The 19064-nt window shown below is 37.8% G+C and overlaps 1 protein-coding gene across 6 annotated transcripts in view; it reads left to right on the plus strand.

Moving 5' to 3' along the window:
• FNDC3A (fibronectin type III domain containing 3A) overlaps positions 1-19064 on the plus strand; it is a 118716-nt gene that overhangs the window by 28826 nt on the left and 70826 nt on the right. For all 6 annotated transcript variants that reach the window (XM_080351683.1, XM_080351681.1, XM_080351684.1 and 3 more), the window contains one exon: positions 12278-12353. In XM_080351683.1, the coding sequence (XP_080207809.1) occupies positions 12278-12353 (76 nt within the window). The remainder of the gene's footprint in view (positions 1-12277; positions 12354-19064) is intronic.

Consider the following 19064-nt stretch of genomic DNA (forward strand, 5'->3'; position numbering starts at 1 on the left):
GAGATTTGCTACTGACCTTTACTCCCCAGATATTTTCTGTTCTTCATTAGGAAAGTGTTAATCTCCATATTTGGAGCAGCTAGATCCCTCTGGATAATCAGTCAGTATTAGCAGTTGCTAGAGTAGAGGATTGTGTAGTTGTGGGAAACCTGTAAATTGGAATTTACTCAAATAAATATGGGGGAAAATAGATGATTTTAGAACTTTAGTGTTTAGTATGGCGTTGTGTTACTTGGGCAACAATCAATGTCAATAGGATACTTATAAACAATGATATGTCTATTTTCTTCTACTTGTGCTAGCGCTTAGTCTGCTATGAATTGGTATGGTGTTGCGCAGAGCTTAACCTAAAGTTTTCAGAACTCTTTATGGGTTACTAGCCAACATAAATGTGGGAGGAGAAAGTTTTCAGGAAGTCTGAAAGAAGATGGTAATAGGAAATCTTACAAAAGTTGTCTTTAAGAAAGAATTAGTTGGAAGTAACATTCTTCACAACCATGAAATTTGTACGGTTTTAAATTTCCAAAGGCTTAAGACACTGTTTTAATTTAGCTTTTATTACTGATGTGTCAGATGTTCCTATTTAATCATCTTATGCTGTTTGTAATACCTGTTATAGAGATCTTTTGCATTTTTCCATTTCATCCGTTTTCTAAATGTTAGTGGGTTTGATTGTGGAAAAGAGTCATTCATAGCCTCATTAACATCGTTCTGATATGAACAGCAGATTTCAAATTCCCATTCAATGGAAAAACAACTTGTGCCGCATTTGGAACTGACCTCACCTTAGCTGGACCACAGATGTGATTCCATCTGGCAATTCCTGTCCTGCTGATGAATAACAACACTCAAGTCTTGCGATGTTCGTTGATCAGGGGCTTTTAGGGACACAAAAACGCTGTCGTAGTACTCCTACAGACAGGGAAACTCTGGCGTAGGTGAGGTGATGAACCCACAGATCACAGTAAGTCCACGTTACAGCCACAACAGAGTTGGTATCTTCAGTCTGTGTCCAGTTTTCCCTGTTCACAGGAACCCGCTCTGTGGAGCCAACCCGGACGTAATGATTTTCCTTGTAACAAAATACTGGACATCAGTGGAGGAACCACCACTTTGAAAACTAAATGTTTTCAATAATAAAAGGATACTGGATGTGAATAAGTGATTCCTTGAGGTTAGAAAGCTTTTACTTGTTAAAGTGATGAGTGTTAGGAATATGACTTGGAGTTAAAATAGTAGAAAGTTACTTTTTTTGTTGTAAGTAGGCTGTAGGTTTGAGTCCTTTTGCATAAAAGTGTATGTGTGAGTATACTTGCTTATTACCTTAAAGACATTACTGTTCAAGTAATTTTAAATATTTTTTTTGTACCTCAAGCGACATTTCATCTGCAATCTCATGCTATCACAATCCAGATACCAAGTTGTTACAAAGCAGTTTCAGGTATCTTGTCTGCTTATGGGTCAGAACTTAAACCAGAGTGATGCATATGTGGTATTTGAAGTAATTTCTCACAAGAAGGGAGGGATGCGTGCTTTGCCCTATGTAGCTGTCTTTCCACAAGTGAGGGTATGCCCATGGGCCCCTGATGTTGTTGGGATTAAAGTCTGCAGATATGAGATTGCCAGAAACTAATACTGGATGTTTTCAGTTCTGTTCTTTAGTGGAGACTAATAGAGAGAAACCATCTTTGTCAGCCATCTGAAATGTCTTAAATATTAATATCTAATAAAAGGTATTTATGGTTATAGTATTATTTAGGGCAGACATGTATGTAAATTATACAGCAAAATGGGGAAACACACTTCTTTCTTTTCATGCCTTTTAATGTACCTAACAAATGCACAGTATAGAGTAAAACAGTATGTAGGAAAAAGAGCAGTAGAACCCAGTCAAGTAGTTCTTTGCTGTATCTTTTTATTGTCTTATAATGTGTGTGGTGTTTGGGTTTTTTTTGTCCTCATTTCTGGCTTATTTGCAAACTGAAGTCATGAGCTGCATCATGGATTCAAGTATAAAGTCAGAAGTTGGCTCATTTTGAGCTAGTGTATCCTATCTGGGAATCATGATGCTAAATTAAAAATGCAGTTATGAAATGGCATATATTTGGAAGCTTTGCTCTCTTAAACCCGAACCTTCTGTTGACTGACGTTAGATGATCCAGAAGCAGATGCTGCAGCAGCTATTTGTTGATTTAGTTGCTATGGTGACATGATACATTCGTGTACAGCAGGAAGCTCACTGTACGTTGGCTAATTTGATAGGAAGGAAGGCTTGAGGTAGGTATTGCTGACTATATTGTTAATTGATCCTACCTTTCACATCCTGCCTCCACATGCTTTGTGGATGCACAGCTATAGAGGAAGGGAGAGGGAGATGCTCCGGCGTGGCGTTCAGGTTAAGGTGCCCTGTTAAAAGAAGGGGGAGGCAGTGCTCGACACATCACCGAAGATTACCTCAGTACTAAGTGAATGGAACAGATTGGAGCAGCCGGAGTGGTGACTGTTGAATCTTCCTTCATCCTTTGTCACTGTGGTAGCACCAGTTGAATGAGAGAAATAAAAGGATGCGAGCAACAGTAAGTCACAGCGCTGAGGCTTTTGAAATGGGTTACGAGATAAAGCATGTCACTAATTAACATCTTGATTGGAGCTATTAGTGGAGAAAACTGTAATTGTTCTGAATATGTACCCTAATGGCAGAGCATAAATGCGGCTCTGCCTGGAAGTTATGTTGTATTCTATTCTATTCACCCTTTTCCAGAAATACACCCTTTTTTAATCCTGTTGCAGACAGACTGTTAAAGATACAGTATACATCTTACAAAGGGCTTGGCTTTACCCACCTTGTAACAGGTTTAGTTGAGTGTTTTAAATTTTTTTTAAGTCAGAATGACAAAAAGCATTAGCTTTGGTGTGTTCTTAAATATGTAAGATGTTCAAAAATGAATTTACCTTTGTCCTTTTGGCTAAAAGTACTTCTCATCAGTACTGCTGAGCTAATTTCAGTTGCAGTGTTTTTTAGACAAACCACTGCTGTCTTTTTTATGGTGGTGTACATTATTAGTGCATTTAGAAATATGATTTTGGTAAAGTCTTTCCATTATTTGTGACTTTTGCTGGCAGTTATTTGTACTGACTCAGCACCTATTACCATATAATGCTAAATATAGACGTTTTCAAATTAATAAGAAACAAAACCAAAAACTAACCACAACCCTGAAGCTCTTGTCTCTTTCCTAGTAAAACATCTCAGAAAAGAACATTGTTTTTGCTAGTAAAGAAATCGATTGTGATTTGATTCTCTTTAAATTACAGTTTCAGAGGTCCAGAGAAATGTTTTGGAACACTTTACCCTCTTGGCTTCTAGGAAATGTGTTTGGAGGAAAAAACCAAAACACCCTAGAACCCCCCAAAATGTACACATCCCCCAAAAACACTCCAGAATGAGGCAAAAACAGAACTGTGCTTTTCAGTAGGACTGTTTTGCTCAAATTTGTAATCTTTCTTGTTGTACAGAGAACAGTCTCTTATTACGGTATTTTAAGTATGCTTTAATCACAGATGTAATTTAGCATACTCTTATTTCTTCATATTATATGTGATTTTAGCAATGGATAAAATTTATGTAGCATATCCTAGCTTTTTCTCCCCACTTTCTCCTTGCCTTCTTACTTCCACACATTATTCAGTATTTTAATATGTGTGCCAGACTATGAATTGGCTTTACTGCTAAAGGATTGCATTTTTTTCATTATGATGTATTTAGTGTTAGGTCTAGTAGCATTCTTGTTAATGTCTATTCAGAGGCTTTTAACTTGGTTGGAAAATTTGTCCCAGATTTCACTCATTCTGCAAAAAGATGTTAATTCACGAAGCATAACTAACTTCTTTTAGATCTCAAGTAACTCATTCAGTTCCTTTCCCCTTCAGTGGGAGATGGGGGCTGGCTGGGGAGCGGGAAGGATTCCAAACATCCCTTTACACTGAAATTCAGTCTGGTTCCTTTGGTTTTCTTGCCTTTGTGGCAGCAGACAGCGGTAGCCTGTGGAGACAGCAGAACGCCCGTTCTCACCTGGGCTTATCCCACAACTTCACACACAGCACAAAGCATTTAATGTGTTTTGGATCCTTTAGCCTCAGTCGGGATTAGAAAACTTAACAGTTTTCTTTTCCCCTTCAGTATCAGTCCCTGATGTGTTTGAGAGCTAAGATATTTTGGAGAGACAGAGAGAGCTTGATGTCTGTAGATTTTTCTTTAATACAAATACTAAAGTATTTCTCTTGTATCCCATTGGCTCTAAAATGATAGTTTCAGTCTTCCAGCTAAGACTTTACTGGTTAGAAATGAACCCATAGGAATTAGAAAAACTGTTTTTAAATTATGTTATATATTCGGTAGTTAATAACTTATTCTACAGACAGAGAAGCTTCTAGGTATAAAAGCAGCAATTTGTTACTTGCTACAAAAGATTTGAAAATGTGGCTGTGAATACCAAACTTGTAAACAAAATTTTACTGTATCTGAATCTCTTGGTGTTTGTACCGGCTTAGAAGAGTTAGAAAGTTAATTTCAGTCAGTCCTGTCCTTTTAGAAATACAGGTATTAGTTGAACTGTGGCTTTAAAAGTGTAATACTTAAATTATCCTTATGTGGTAATGATATGCTAGATTCTCTTCCATGAACCTCATTCAAATCTGATCTGCAAAAATCTCCCCAAATTAGGTAGGTCTTCATACCTTTATGGAGCAGGGTAGAAGAGAAGGTTAGCAACTCTCTTAATTCTGAATTTTGTGACTGTGTCAAAGATCATGTAGTATATGTCTAGATAAAATAATTTGTTGTTTTGGCGGGCTTTTTCACTTCAGACTAAATTTAAACTTCTAGAACGTAAACAATAAATTAAATATATTATCTCGGTATATATGATATATTAGCAATAATATTTTCATATGTAGTTTTTTTAAATAAATCTCTTTTGCCTTACAGATCCACTGCATACATGTATTTGGTAGAAGCAGCAAAATATTTTTGAGACACTGTTTTTTGGCTGGCTCTATCATCAAAGTGTGTGTGCATTTGGGGCGGGAGCCTTGTTCTTTAGCCTTTGAGTGTTATTCAGAGAGCTGCTTTTGCACGTGTATAATGGTGAGCAAAAGAAGAAAAATGTGTCAAACTTGCTATGTGATTTTTTTATTATTAAATTAGTTTTTAGAGCTCATTGACTTATTTCAGGTTTTACTTAGTGGCTTTTTTTCCACTCCAGAGGAACAGAAATAGTTTCAACTTCTAGTTGCATTTACAGTTTCTGCTATGGAAAGATGTTGCCTTAAAACATTGAAGTAACATGCTTGTGGATTAGTCCTAAGCTTTTTGTTTTCCTGCTCTGCAAGTCTTTCCCCTCATCTACAACCCTTATCAGGATGAATCCAATTTTGTTAATTTCTACTTCACAATGACGTCTATAGGTTTTATTTTGGTCTTGCTTACTAACCACCTGATGGAGAACAGTCATTCATTGTGTGAGCCTATTGGGGGGGGTGGGAGGGGTATGTTTTATTTGTTTGCTTTTGTTGTTGTTCTTTTGTTTTGTTTGTTTTTGTGATAGAGAGCATTGGGAAAACTTTTCCCTGCGTGTTTTGATGTTAAACACATTAGTGATGCCGTAAGTCTGATGCTGCCTTTCTTTTCCATCAGATAACTGAAATTATCTTCAAACCTGGCAATCTGCTAACACATCACTTCTTCTGTTAGGAGGGTGGAAGTGGAAGCAGAGATGCTTGTAGAAGTGTGGGTATTACTGACAGAAAAAGGGGTTGTTGGTAATTGTTATTTCAGTGGAATTAATGAGCTTTTGGGTGTTAATTAGTGTGCAAACAAGCAAATGAAAAGAAGGATTAGCTAGTTGTGTATTTTAAATTCCATCCTGTCCCTCACAGTGCTCCAGTGAAAAAATACCTTAACCTGTATATTTGTCTGGCACAAGCAAAATGCGAGACTGCTTGGGGAAGTACTCTGTATCTGTAAAGATAAGGATTAGTAAAATATATATTGGGTGTGTTTGTATCATTGCCATTCTGCTTTTAAAAGACATTTCTGTGGCCATATTGGTGGAGCAAAGTACCTCTAAGAATCTTATTTTGACCTCTGCAGTCTCTGCTTCATGCTGATAAAACTTACTTCTAGACCTTTCTGGAGATGAGTGTTAACATTTGGCCTTAAGTTTTCCCTTTTTTTGGAGCAGCATTCTGATTCCAGATTCCCCTTCCACTCTCTGTCTTTTGCATCCTTAGTTTTATAGTTTTTTTCTGACTCTAGCCATTTTTTGCCATTCATTTCTTCAGTGTTAGAAATAAGCTATAAGGCTTGAAAAAAACATTCAGCTCCTTTCCTGGTTCAGTCTACAGAAACATCCTATAGTTTCTTTTGCAGATGGTTAAGAATTTGCTGAATAAAAGCAAACATTCAACACTCTTCTCTCTGAATGTTCATACTGCCTTTGATTCTTTAGGTGCAAAATCAGAGCACTTTCTCATCCTACTCACACTCCTGTGGTAAAGCTAAATCAAATATGAGATCATCAGATGAAATTGTTGTGAAATTATCATTGTATCTATTGATAGTAGTATGTCCAAGTCAATCTTGCATATCTTTGTAGGATGTGATCATACTACTTGAGCTACAATAAAATTATCTTTTAGTTTGGAAGTATTTGTGAAGAGAAGCATTCTAAAATAGTTTTCTGTAGACTGGTTGTATTTTAAGAGCCTATTTATTGTGTAAGACCAGTTCAAATTACGATTATAGTGAAGAACAGATTTTCAAAGCTAATGAAGCGGGTGTACCTTAGCCAGTCCTTCAAAAAGGCAAAACATTGTAATGCTTCTTGAGGTTACTGTGTGGCAGTGTTTTTATATTAGTAATTTAACTGTGCTCAGTGATGTTCCTAAAGACTGAGGCTGTCATGGAACAAGTCTGTTCTAGTAAACTCTAGTAAATCTTTTCATCCAGAAAGTGTCTTTGTGCAGGTTGCTTGTTAATTCTGGTCTTTGGAATAGTTTCCAGTGTTGTCTGGGAGAAGGCTGCTCGTTGGCATCAGCTTGTGTTGTACTCAGGACCAGCGTAGCGTTGTTGAGCATCCCAGGTGACGTTCCCAGCACCGCTTGCTTTGCTAGTATAGATGTGGTTTTAGGTACCACAGATGTGGTCAAGAGGATGAAGGAGTTCTCGTAGAAGAGATTAGAAACATCAGGACTCCCCAGTTTGCAGAGTCTGGGGACAAGGAGGGGGGAATTGCTAAGGCTTAGAAAATAGTGGAGGTGGTAGATTAAATATACTCACAACTGTTGTTCAGCAAATCTCATAGCAGAGGAACTAGGGGCATTTAACTAGTAGGCAATTTTCAAAATGGCTGAAAAGTGAACTTCAGGAATGTGCTGCCATAGGAGGTTGTGGAGGCAATTCAAAGTGTAAGTGAACTCAAAGAGTTCAGGCAAACTCATGGACAGTGACAGAGATGAAGTGCAGAAAGTGGCCTGGCTCACTTGCTTTCCCTAAATAGCATTTCCAGTTGATACACTAGTGACAAAGTGCTGGACCAGATGGACTGCTGGCCTGGACTGCTGACCCAGACCATGAGGACATTTCTTATGTTGTTATTCGGCTTGAGCAGCTGCCTGAGTTTAAACAGCAATTTGGGGGAAAAACCTACTGAGCTTTCTAATACATGGCACGATTCAGTTTTTTTAGGTCTTTGCTAATGCAGGCTATGCATCTTGAACTGACAGTGGATGGGCAGCAAAGTAAATGTTTCTGAAATCAGGAAAAAAGTTGGGTATTCCATGCTAAGAAGGGTGTTTAATGAATACTATTCCTTTTTGCAATGCCTTTCTATGTTTTTAGGATGGATTTTACTTTAATATTTTGCTAAGAAGAAACCTCTATCATCCATACCTATTTAATTGAGTGACAACAAAGCTTGGTATGTTGTTAACTTGGTCTGGGTTTATCTTCTAAAATACCTTTTGTAGAATAAGTGAAGTACCATTAAAAAATATTAAATTTTACTGTTAAAACTGCCAGTCTTTGGCAACTGTGTTTAAGGTATTTCAAACTTCAGTCATATGGGCTGGTAATTTTGCTTTATTTATGCATGAAATGCTTTTCTGATAATTGTACAGCTGCAGTCTTGTATTGTAAACTTGTATGCTATCCTCTGGAAAGAGATTCTGTACTGTTTTTCATCAGGAACTCTATTGAGGTCATGTGGATCATCATTAAATGACAGTTTAAAGGAAACAATTTACAGTCCCAGTGGAAATTACATAAAACTAGTTGTTGACCTAATACTCCCATTTCTTAATAGCAATTCCGTAACATATTTTGAACTTGAGACAAAAATATGTTGAGTCAAAGTTGTGTTAGCATTGAGAAATTACACTTTTAAATTTAATTAGGTTCTCTTATAGTTGGTCATGCTTTAAAAATGCTTGTAGGCTTCTAGAGTTTGTATCAAGGCCTCAGTGTCTTTAAGGTCACATCATTCTGTTAAGCTTGTGAAGTCCTTAATTAGTGTTTTGTTGATTTAGAAAGAGAAATGGCATTTGAAAAATAGCTGTGTTAAACGTGCCTCCCACTGAGACTGACACATCACAAATGAGATTTTTCAGATTACCATTATTATCTTAGAGGAGCAGGCAGTGGAAATCTGGGTAGAATAATGCATATCAGCCTTTGGCTAGCAGAGCTTCAGCCGCTGGGAGTAAAGCAACAGGATTTGTCACAAAAAGATTGAGGCACAGGAAGAGAGGCCAAACCAACAGATTTTTCCAAAGCTTTTTCACTTAGTCCCAGCCAATGTGAATGTTTTACCCAGAAGAAGAAGGAGACTGAGGTCTAGAATACTCAGTGTGAAACACAATGGCCTTGTTTTTCATAAGCATTGATGTCAGGGTTCATGAAGTAGCATGCTGGATGATGAGATGTGCAAGCCTGCACAAAGCCACCTAGAATGAAATAGAAGACCTATACATGCTCAGCAACCTGTAAATTTCGTTTCTTTAACATATGATGCTGTGAAAGATCCATGCTACCTTTTCCTTTGGAGAAATTCTCTTGCATCTTTGATTATGTGCAACAGATTTTTATTAGATAAGAGGGAATACCCGTGGGTGATTGTCTGCCTTTGGTAATACCTCTTCTGACCAGAAAGGTATCGGTCTCTCCCTCTCTGTGTGCACAGCTTTAATTTTTCTTATTTCAAATTGCATCTACTGAGGTGGTAAGTCTCAAAAACATCCTTCACAAAGCAGTGATTCCTCTTTGGGCTTCAGCAGTGATCAGGCTGGTCCAGCAGCCAGGGCTGGTCACCATGTCACACGTTACCCCAACACAAAGATTTTGGAAGCCAGCAGTTCTTGAAACTTCTGAGAGTACTTCAGCCCTGATTCACACTCTTTTGGCACACTTGGCAACAAATACAGCCTGTCTTGAAACAGTTGTAAAATACAAATGTGAATGCATAATATAAAAGCAAGGCTGAAAGTGAGAGCCAGTGAAAGAAATACGCAGTTGGGCATCAGGTAGACTAATAGTCCATTGACAGAAAGGCTGTATTTCCTGTTCCTGGGAACTGAGTATCTAATTAACCTGCATTAAGCTGGCAGGTCTCCCTGCCCTTTTGAGTGGAAGTGAGCTGTCCTCAGAGATGTTCAGGTTGGACATTAGGAAAAGGTTCTTCCCCCAGAGGGTGGTGGAGCACTGGAACAGGCTCCCCAGGGAGGTGTCACAACCCCAAGCCTGACAGTGTTCAAGAAGAGACTGGACAACACCCTCAGACACATGGTGTGAACTGTGAGGTTGTCCTGTGCAGGGACAGGAGTTGGACTCGATGATCCTTGCGGGTCCCTTCCAACTCAGGACATTTCTGTGATTCTATGTGAAAATCTCACGATGTCCTGAGTGTCAGAACAGTGCTGGATGCCATCAGGAGACCTGTTGCCTCATGGCACAGCCACTGCTGATGAGTGGCCCCTTTCGCTGTGTTCCAGCATAGTTGGCATGCTGAGCCTTTACCTTCTCAGACCATCTGTGAAGTGAACAACAAAGATTCTCATGCAGGAGAAGCTTCTACAAGAGAAAATCAGGAGGCATGGGGCCAACTTGCTGCAGTTTGTGTATTCCCATGCTCAGATACACTCTGCTAGCTGAGCCCCAGTTGGGATGTCCTGCAGCAGAGGTCTGGAGAAGGAAAACCAGTGGGTTCCCAAGGCAACATTATTAGCCAGGTTACCAACCTCAGGCCCTGACACAGAAAAGATGGGAACAATGCAGGAATACCAGTCATCCCCCGTTTCCTGTGACTGTAAAAAGCCGGAATAAATGGAATTATACCAGCCATTGCCGTAAAACTTGACAGCTTTCCAGCTTTTCTACTTCTCATAGTTTATACAGTGGAGACCAAGAATATTGAGCTGAACGTTGTACAGATGGAGTGGTCAGCTGTAGCCAGAATGGCTCCTTCCAGGACTTAGGGCAAACTAAATCAGCAAAAAGACTTGTGTAAATATGGGTATCCAGTCCACACATAAGACATGGAAAGACATTCTCATGTATTCCTGTGAAGCTTTTAGGTATTTTTATTCCAATCTAAATATCAAGCTACAACTTTCAATTGTAGCAGAGAGGAGAAAGTAAATCAATGAAATACATCTGCAAAAAGTTATGCCTGCTTGGGGAGTCTGAAATTATAAGAACTCATCCACTCATATTTCTCTCCTTCATCACTTTCTGAAGGTGATAGCCAGTTGTTAAAATGCTGCCTTCAAACGCTTACAATAAACTCTGGCAATAAAATATTTTCTGAAGACCTGTAAGTCTTATTTGAAGTTCATGTCTAAAATCCTCTTGTTTCAAAGTTTCGGTTGTATTATGAATGCTAACTCTTACTGAATTTCATATTCAGACACACTTTAGAAGATCTGGAGAACTTATTGGCATGATAAAATATGAACAGTGATATCATTTGTTGAGTGATATCATTCATTGGTTTTTTTTTCTCAAAGAGCCTATAGCTTCTGGAGACATCTTGATCCAGTAACAGCACTGTACCACATGAAACAACTTAAAGTAGTATTTTTAAAGTGCATGCTCAAAACCGAGCTAAATCAGTATTGAATCATACGGCCCAAGTTTGAAAATGCGAATATCCATCAGATCTCTTTGAAGCTGCATGTCTGCTGGGGTAGAACTTGCCTTCTTTTAATTAATCATAAATTTGGTCTACCAGAGGGTGAGGAATTAATGAGATTTCTGCCTTTTTTTCAACTTTTCCTTTCTCTCCAGTATTTGTAACGTGAGTAACACTCAAGTTGCCTATTTTTTGTAAACAAGACCAACTTTCTTTTCTTTTAACATTTGGACAGAGTAAATTTTTGGCCATGATATTGAAGAGGAGGAGAACATAAATTGTATTTAGACATGTGCAAGTGAGGCTGAAGAAAGATGTGTCCAGAAGGGAAATGATGAAATGCACCTGCTCTTCTGTTTTGGTTTTTTCTTTGTTTGTAATTTTAGCTTGGTTTTTCATGGTCACAAACTTTTTCTCTCCGGGCTTCTGCTTTGGTATATGTCAGACTTCCTCCATTTATTTTGGATGATAAGTGTGCTTTGCTATCAGTTCTGCATTGCTTGGATTTACAAAATAGGATAAACAGTTTTCCATAAATAAAACTATACATATTGTTTCATGCAGTGTATCTGATGCACTTACTTTGTCATGACTTCTAATAATGTTTTATCACTAATCAAAGTACAAACATGCTTGGATCATATAAAGAAGGAAATGACACAATATTGCCCTTTTGTTGAAAACTGTTTGCCAAGTGGCTGTGATGAAAATTCAAACACTGGGAATTCTAGGCTTCCTTCTGAAACTTTTATCTAATGGTTTGATTAATGTTGACGTTAATGTAATTTGTTGAAATAACTTAAGCTGTACAAATAGCTCTTTAATTATACAAAGCAGTCAAGAAAAAAAAATGTACAGGTACTGTTTACTGAGTTGTAAAACTGTAAAACTGAAAAATGTTCGTTTAAAAATATCTGTACTTGTTCTTGCTCTTATCTCTTTTTCTCTGTGGGATGAAGGCAGCAAGCAGTGTGAAGTGAAAAATAATGTATTTACTAACCAGAAAAAAATGGTGTTTTTTTCCCAGTAAAACTTCAGACCTCTGTAACATATTCCTGTGTAACGGTTGTAAACACTCTTTTATTTTTAAGGTTATTCTTGTGCAAGTTAATCCAGGGGAAGCATTTACAATAAGAAGAGAAGATGGACAGTTTCAGTGCATTACAGGTAAAGATGATAATTTTTTTTGTTCATATTTCCTGAGTCTGCATCAGGATAAGTAAAAGGCAATTCGTGATGTTGAAAGTAAAAGACTGACAGAAATTATTTTAAATACAAGAGCAGTTTAAAGACCTAAAAGATTAAGTGCTGGAAATCATTGGATTTATATTGCACTACCATAAAGGACTTTTTCGTATATTAGATGAAATTCAATTTCTTGTGGAGGGTAAGGGAGGAACATTTTCAGTATGCAAAGCAAACAGGGAAGTGCTGTTGTAGCAACTTTTGATGATCCTCATTTATTACACAGACCTCGAATTAAAAGCTTTGGTTGTTAATTCGGTTTGAGTTTATATTTTTTATTCATTGCTGTCATGCAGCATTGTTTACCTATGCCAACAGTAGCCGTCTGTTGTCCCACTACTGGTTTTCCATTATCTCTAGGAGCAAATTGTGTCCTTTCTGAGTTCTAACAAGTGCAGCTTCAAAATACAAATGCTTCATCTAAGTGTAGTATCCCCACATGCACCGGTCAGTTTGGATGTTGTTTTCTATTCTGAATGAAAATAGGTTGAGCCTGTGTACAGCTGCAAGAAATGAGCAGTCAGATATTGCTGCTGTTTAGAATACCACTTTACTGTGCTACAAGAGAGCAACAGATTCAGCTGTGGGGTCACTTTCTTCCTTATTATCTGCTGGGCCGATGAATCCTACCTTCTTTTTATTGGGCCTTGGCCCAGTTCTGGGAGGCTGAAGCAAGTTATTTTCCAGCTCCTTTACCGCTTCTCTCAAGCCTGAGAAGAGAGGAAAGATCTGGTTTCCAGTGTCATAGATAGATCCTTTGGCTACAAAATAACTGTTAAAAGGAGGCCTTGGTTTGTAATTAAGTTTATATCCACAATTGTTAAAGTTTACATGTCCATTAGCACCATTTTTCAAGACTTTGTGCTGGTTGCATAGTGTTGTTGGTTCCTTTGAGCCACAAATGGATCAGTGTTGCAGCTCACAGTTCTGTAGGGCTTATTTGAAACATAGCTGTGTAATAATTACTTAGCAATATCTGAGGGGACCATACGGTTTTTTAGTCTGGCAATTTAAGTTAAAGAACAAAGAAGATGTATTTTACTTCTGTTGCACACAATACTGAGGAGGGTGGCATGCATTGCATTTTTGGTTTTAATTTTGAATTATCAGATGAGCTTGGGGGCAGGGGGAATGAACTGATACCTTCCTTGCACAATCATCTTGAAAGCCAGAAGTGTATGTGATGAACTGCAAAAATACTGAAATCATATATTTATTGATGTGGTTCTAACTTTTCATGGTACAACTTTTATCCTTGCCTGGTCCCTCTTGCTTTCTGAGTAATCACTCTTGTGATTTGATTCAGCTGCTGATTTCTTCATGCTTTAAATATGAAAGTGAGGGTGAACATTTATCAGACAGTTGTTCCTGGGTCCCACTAAGTGTAGCCCCAGGTACAGTCTTTACAATTTTCCTGAAAAGTGGCACTGGCAATCTAGGAAACTACATCCCAAGTCAGTTCCACAGCTGTTGCAAACTTCCTGTCGTATGGATGTTCTCCTTGTCCTTCCCCCTTCCAGGAGTTCACAATATGGCTCATGGTTGGTAGTAAAACAGAGGGCATAGAGGTTTTTAATATCTGTGCATTCACTAATCTTATAACAGAATCAGACTTGCACATGATCTTATGAATGTTGCTTTTCTAGTCTGTTCTTGCCACTCCTGAGACATTTCTGTATTTAATGAGTGCTATGCTGATGGATATTTCTGCCTTTGGGTTTTTTGGGTCTGTCTAGCATAAAGAAGAAATTCCCTTAGTAATTCATACTGTACCTTTTTCATTGTACGTATTGAAACTAATGAGGAAGGTTTTCTATGCAGAAATTTGTACGAAGTGAACAATTTCAGATGGTGTACGCAGTGGAAATTTGGTATTGGTGGTCCTTTTTGCTTTGCCACAACTTCTCAAACATCATTTGCCCTTGACTTGGCTACAAAAGGGATGACGAGTCTGCAAAATGGGTTACAGCTGACGGAGACTATTGCATTTACTCTAAAGAAAGCAAGCTGGCATCAGTTCCTTGTTCTTCTCTTCACTGTATGCACTCAGTTATTAGGTCAAATCAAAGTTAAAGATGCAGAAATACATAATGAGTATGGTTTGGAGGAAAACTTATTAAAATGTAGAGATGTTTATTTTTAAAAAGGCATGAAGAAAGCAAAGATGGCTGTAGTGGAGATGCAATCAGTGGGTAGTTAATTTAGTCATTATAATGTTTCTTAATACATTTTTCCAGTCTCAGTTTTTCCTGTGAAAAGACTTAGTGTGTGAAGAATGCCTATTCAGCTTTTTCTGTGAGGTACCATGTAAAAAGATGTAGTATTACATGTGTTAAAAATGTGTATCTATATACTACTTCGCAAAACCACAGCAAAAATTTAATTATGTACAACAAATATGTTACATACTGCAATTAATATGTGTTTGTCTTGTATCACACTCTGAACACACCTGGAGGAAAAGCATTAGTACAAGCAAAAATTTTTCATGAAATGCACTTAATACTTCGTTACAAGTGTTCTCTTATCTGTTTCAAAATGAAGCTTGTAAAGCTTTCATGTATAACTCAAAGCACTTATTTGTGATAACATGGTAAGTGACCACCAAACAAATGTCTCTTATTTTCTGATATTTGCTTTCTAGAATAAACTGGTTCTGAGAACTTTCTTTACTTCATATTTTGTGGGTTGTGCAATGTTGTACAAATAACAAGGGCTTCCATTCAGCGTTGAGGATAGCACGGAGTTTTTTGTAAGGAACAGAAGATTTTCAAGTACTGTTTTTCTAAGTCTGTATTCTAATTTATACTTCGCAAAATGGTGGCTAAGAAACATGTTTTGTCTTTGGAGTAAAGTCTTACTAAAAGATATCCAAAGAAAAAGAGAAATAATTTAAGATTACAAAGATAGTTAGAAATAGAAATGCTACATATTGACCCAAGATGAAAACAATAAAATGTAAATTCAGTTTCTTGCAGGGCGATTTGCATGGGCATATATTTAAATTGAAATTGTGTAAGCATAGTACTAATATGAAAGAATGGAAACTTAGAGGTAGGAAGCTGCTTCTGGATGGATCTCCAATAGAAGTGCAGATGCACAGATACACAGCTTGGGTGATTTGATAAGTCACTGTTCCTTGCCTAATTCTAGATGTCTCTTGTAATTTATTGCTGGTCAGTTCGTCTTGAGATTGCACTGTCTGCTGAAGTCCATGTGGCTTGTTTCTAAATCTAACCATAATGTTAATTGTATTTTCTTGCATTATATCTCTGTCTGTTGGAAACATTGAGATGCTCTATCAGTCTTTGTGCTGCTCTTGTCCATTAGTTTATTTGTAAAGAGAGCTATCCTTGCTCTGGATACTCTATACATAGGGTAAAACTTCTCAATCTGGAAACAAGAGGAGTCACTGTCTCTCCAGGGGAAAGGAGAGGTGTGAATACAGTGACTATTTTAGATCTTGTTTTGAATCAATGAAGTATTGAAAACTTAAAGCACCAATTAATGGAGAAGCCTACGTGCTTTTTCTGTGAGCTACGCTTCTGAAGAAAATATTACATTTCTACCCAGGTCTCTATGCTGACTTAGTGTCTACTTGCTGATATAGCTCTCACAGATGATCTTTGATGAGCTTTGATTATTTCGGAAGTACAGTAAGTGGGAAGTGACTTCTTAATGTGGACCTTTTTCATGGCAGTTAAAACTGGGTGAAAAAGCTCTTATTTCCTGGTTTGAACTCTCTTAAGGCTGGCAAAAAGCAGTGGTGAGCAAGGGACTTTTTCTCTTTGGTGAATCCCAAAACTTTATTTTGGTGGAGTTTGGATGACTTAGTTTGAGAATTTTATTTGTCATGTCTTACATTTCTGTAAAATAAGAAGCGTGGTTGCTTTATATTTCTGTAGTTAGCAATATTGGATCTTATTTGCTTTTCTGTTGCCTGTGTTTTGACTTAAATACAGCTTCAAAGAAGCATTTCTGTGTGCCAGTGGCCATTTTTCTGCTTTTATAAAATATTTTCTTTGGCAACCTAGTGGTTTGTCTGATAGCGATAACTTCTGCTCCCGCTTGATGCAACTTCAATTTAAACCATTTGTCAGTCTCTTTCTTTCCAAAGACACTGCACTTTTCTTGCTAGATAGATAGGAAGATATCTGTATATCCATGTGTTAGACATGTGTTTATTTTCAGAAGAGCTCTTTTAAATCTATGAAGCTGTCCTCACATACTAGAAATACTCAGACTTCTGTGGAAACTTTCCTTAAGCCAAAATTTTCTTCTGTTAAAGTGAAATAATCAGCTACATTACAGTGATTCAGAAAACCAGGTTGGAAGTGTATGAATGGGCTCTCTTTGTAGAACTGAATTACTGCAGATCACTCATTCATGAATTCTTCCTATTGCAGATTAAATGAATGAAGATGACTCATCGAGAGCATATTTTATAACAGTCCCAAGTTACAGCTAAGGACTATTAAATGTTACTTGACATCATAAGAGAGACCATGTTCTATATGTCTCTGCAAAAGAAAATTGCCGTTTTCATAATAAAATAAGAATATTTATGTAAATTAGAATGAGTCATAAATACTTCATGCTTTGAAATGAAGTATCAGTATTAAGGTTAGTCTCTGGGATAAAAGTTAAGCAATCTCAACCTCATTTTTTTCTCTTTAAAATAAGGAATAAAATACTTCTGAAAAGTGTTTTCAAGGAACTCAAGAAGAAAAGAATACCACATCAATTCTAAGACTACAGTAGTGAAACACAAAATCTAGTTCATTCTAAGATTAACTTCAGCTTTGCAACACCAAACCTGCCCATGACCCAGAATATTGTATAGATAAAACTGTTATAGAATCATAGAATGGTATACATTGGAAGGGACCTTCAGAGGTAACTAGTCCAACCCTGCTGCCATGGACAGGACCATCTTCAACTAGATCAGGTTGCTCAGAGCCCTGTCCAGCCTGACTTGGAATGTCTCCAGGGATGGGGCATCTATCACCTCTGTGGGCAACCTGGGCCAGTGCCTCACCACAAAAAAATTCTTCCTTATATCCAATCAAAATCTACCCTTTTTCAGTTTAAGACCATTATCCCTTGTCCTGTCACAACAGGCCGTGCTAAGAAGTCCATCCTCTTCTTTCTTGTAGGCCCCTTTAAGTACTGAAAGGCTGCAACAAGGTCTCCCTGGAGCCTTCTCCAGGCTGAACAACCCCAACTCTCTCAGCCTGTCCTCACAGCAGAGCTGTTCCCAGCCCTCTGATCATTTCATGTCCCTCCTCTGAACCCTCTCCAACAGGTCCATGTCTTTCCTGTACTGAGTGCCCCAGAGCTGAATGGAGGACTCCAGGTGGGGTCTCAACAGAGTGGAGCAAAAGGGCAGAATCACCTCTCTTGATCTGCTGGCCATGCTGCTTTTAATGCAGCCCAGGATACAGTTGGCTTTCTGGGCTGCAAGTGCACATTGCCAGCTCATGTCCAATTTTTCATCCACCAATATCCCAAACTCCTCTGCAGGGCTGCTTTCAGTCTATTATTTGCTGTTATCTGCTGCCAGGTCTCTTGTGGTTGTGGTTGTTCTCAGATAGTGTTGAAGGAACCAAGCTGAACATTTTATAATCCAAATATAACTGCTATTTAAGTACATTTAAACAAAAAAAACCCCACTAGATTTATTTTGTTCTCAGTATCATTTGGTGCTTTGATTTTGAGTTTTATTTAAAATTCATTTATTAAAATTAGAGGTGGTTAAGACCAGTCATAAATTCTGTACAAATTGCCACAGGTCTCTCAGAATGGACTTTGCTAGTTGCTAATGATCATTGGAAGATGCTTCTCTCAGAAGACCACAATTTGTTATCAAATCCTAAACCCACTGTGTTAAGTGGAGGAAGTGTGTGCTGTCATTCTGTGATTTTTAGAAGGTACTAAGATACTTGGCACTGCCATAGTGATCCCATATATTGACTTTAAGGGTGACATCACCTCTGGAAATACTGTATCTTGTTTATTAAAGTACTTGGTATCCGTGTTAGCATTGGGCAAAGTTTAGGAGTAAAAGAATACTTTCTGAAGTACATAGATCTGTAGTAATGGAACAAACTAGCAAAACCAATAAAACATTGTCAACAGGAAATACTGAAATGTTACACGATGACATTGGTAAGCTTATTTGCTTTCCTTTTTGTTTTCCAACATGCTTTACAGTTTTTCTGCACTGTAGCCACCTGAGGACACAGATGTAAGGTTTTATACGTTGCTTCATTTAAAAAAAAAAAAAGCTAAATGGTAAATAATTTCAGTTGTCTTATCCATTCCTTCTTGTGAGTGCTGTAGAGGACTAAACATGATATGCTAGGCTGAAACTGGATACAGATGCTTAGATTAACATCCTCTTCTACACATTAATTTTGGGATCTCTGTTGGAACTATTTAGAGGGCCTTCATAAAAGGCATTGGAGAAAGCTAAGACCAGTCAACTGAAAGTATGAGGTCACAGCAAGCTACAGTCATTTAAAGCCACTTAGCTCTTGGTTGAGGATGTCCATGTAGAGTTTCAGAGCTGAGTCTAGAAGTAGCTTAACTTTAATGCATCTCTGTTCGGAAATGACCTTCAATATACATATT

This window comes from Nesoenas mayeri (assembly GCF_963082525.1).
Source record: "Nesoenas mayeri genome assembly, chromosome: 1".
Lineage (NCBI taxonomy): Eukaryota > Metazoa > Chordata > Aves > Columbiformes > Columbidae > Nesoenas > Nesoenas mayeri.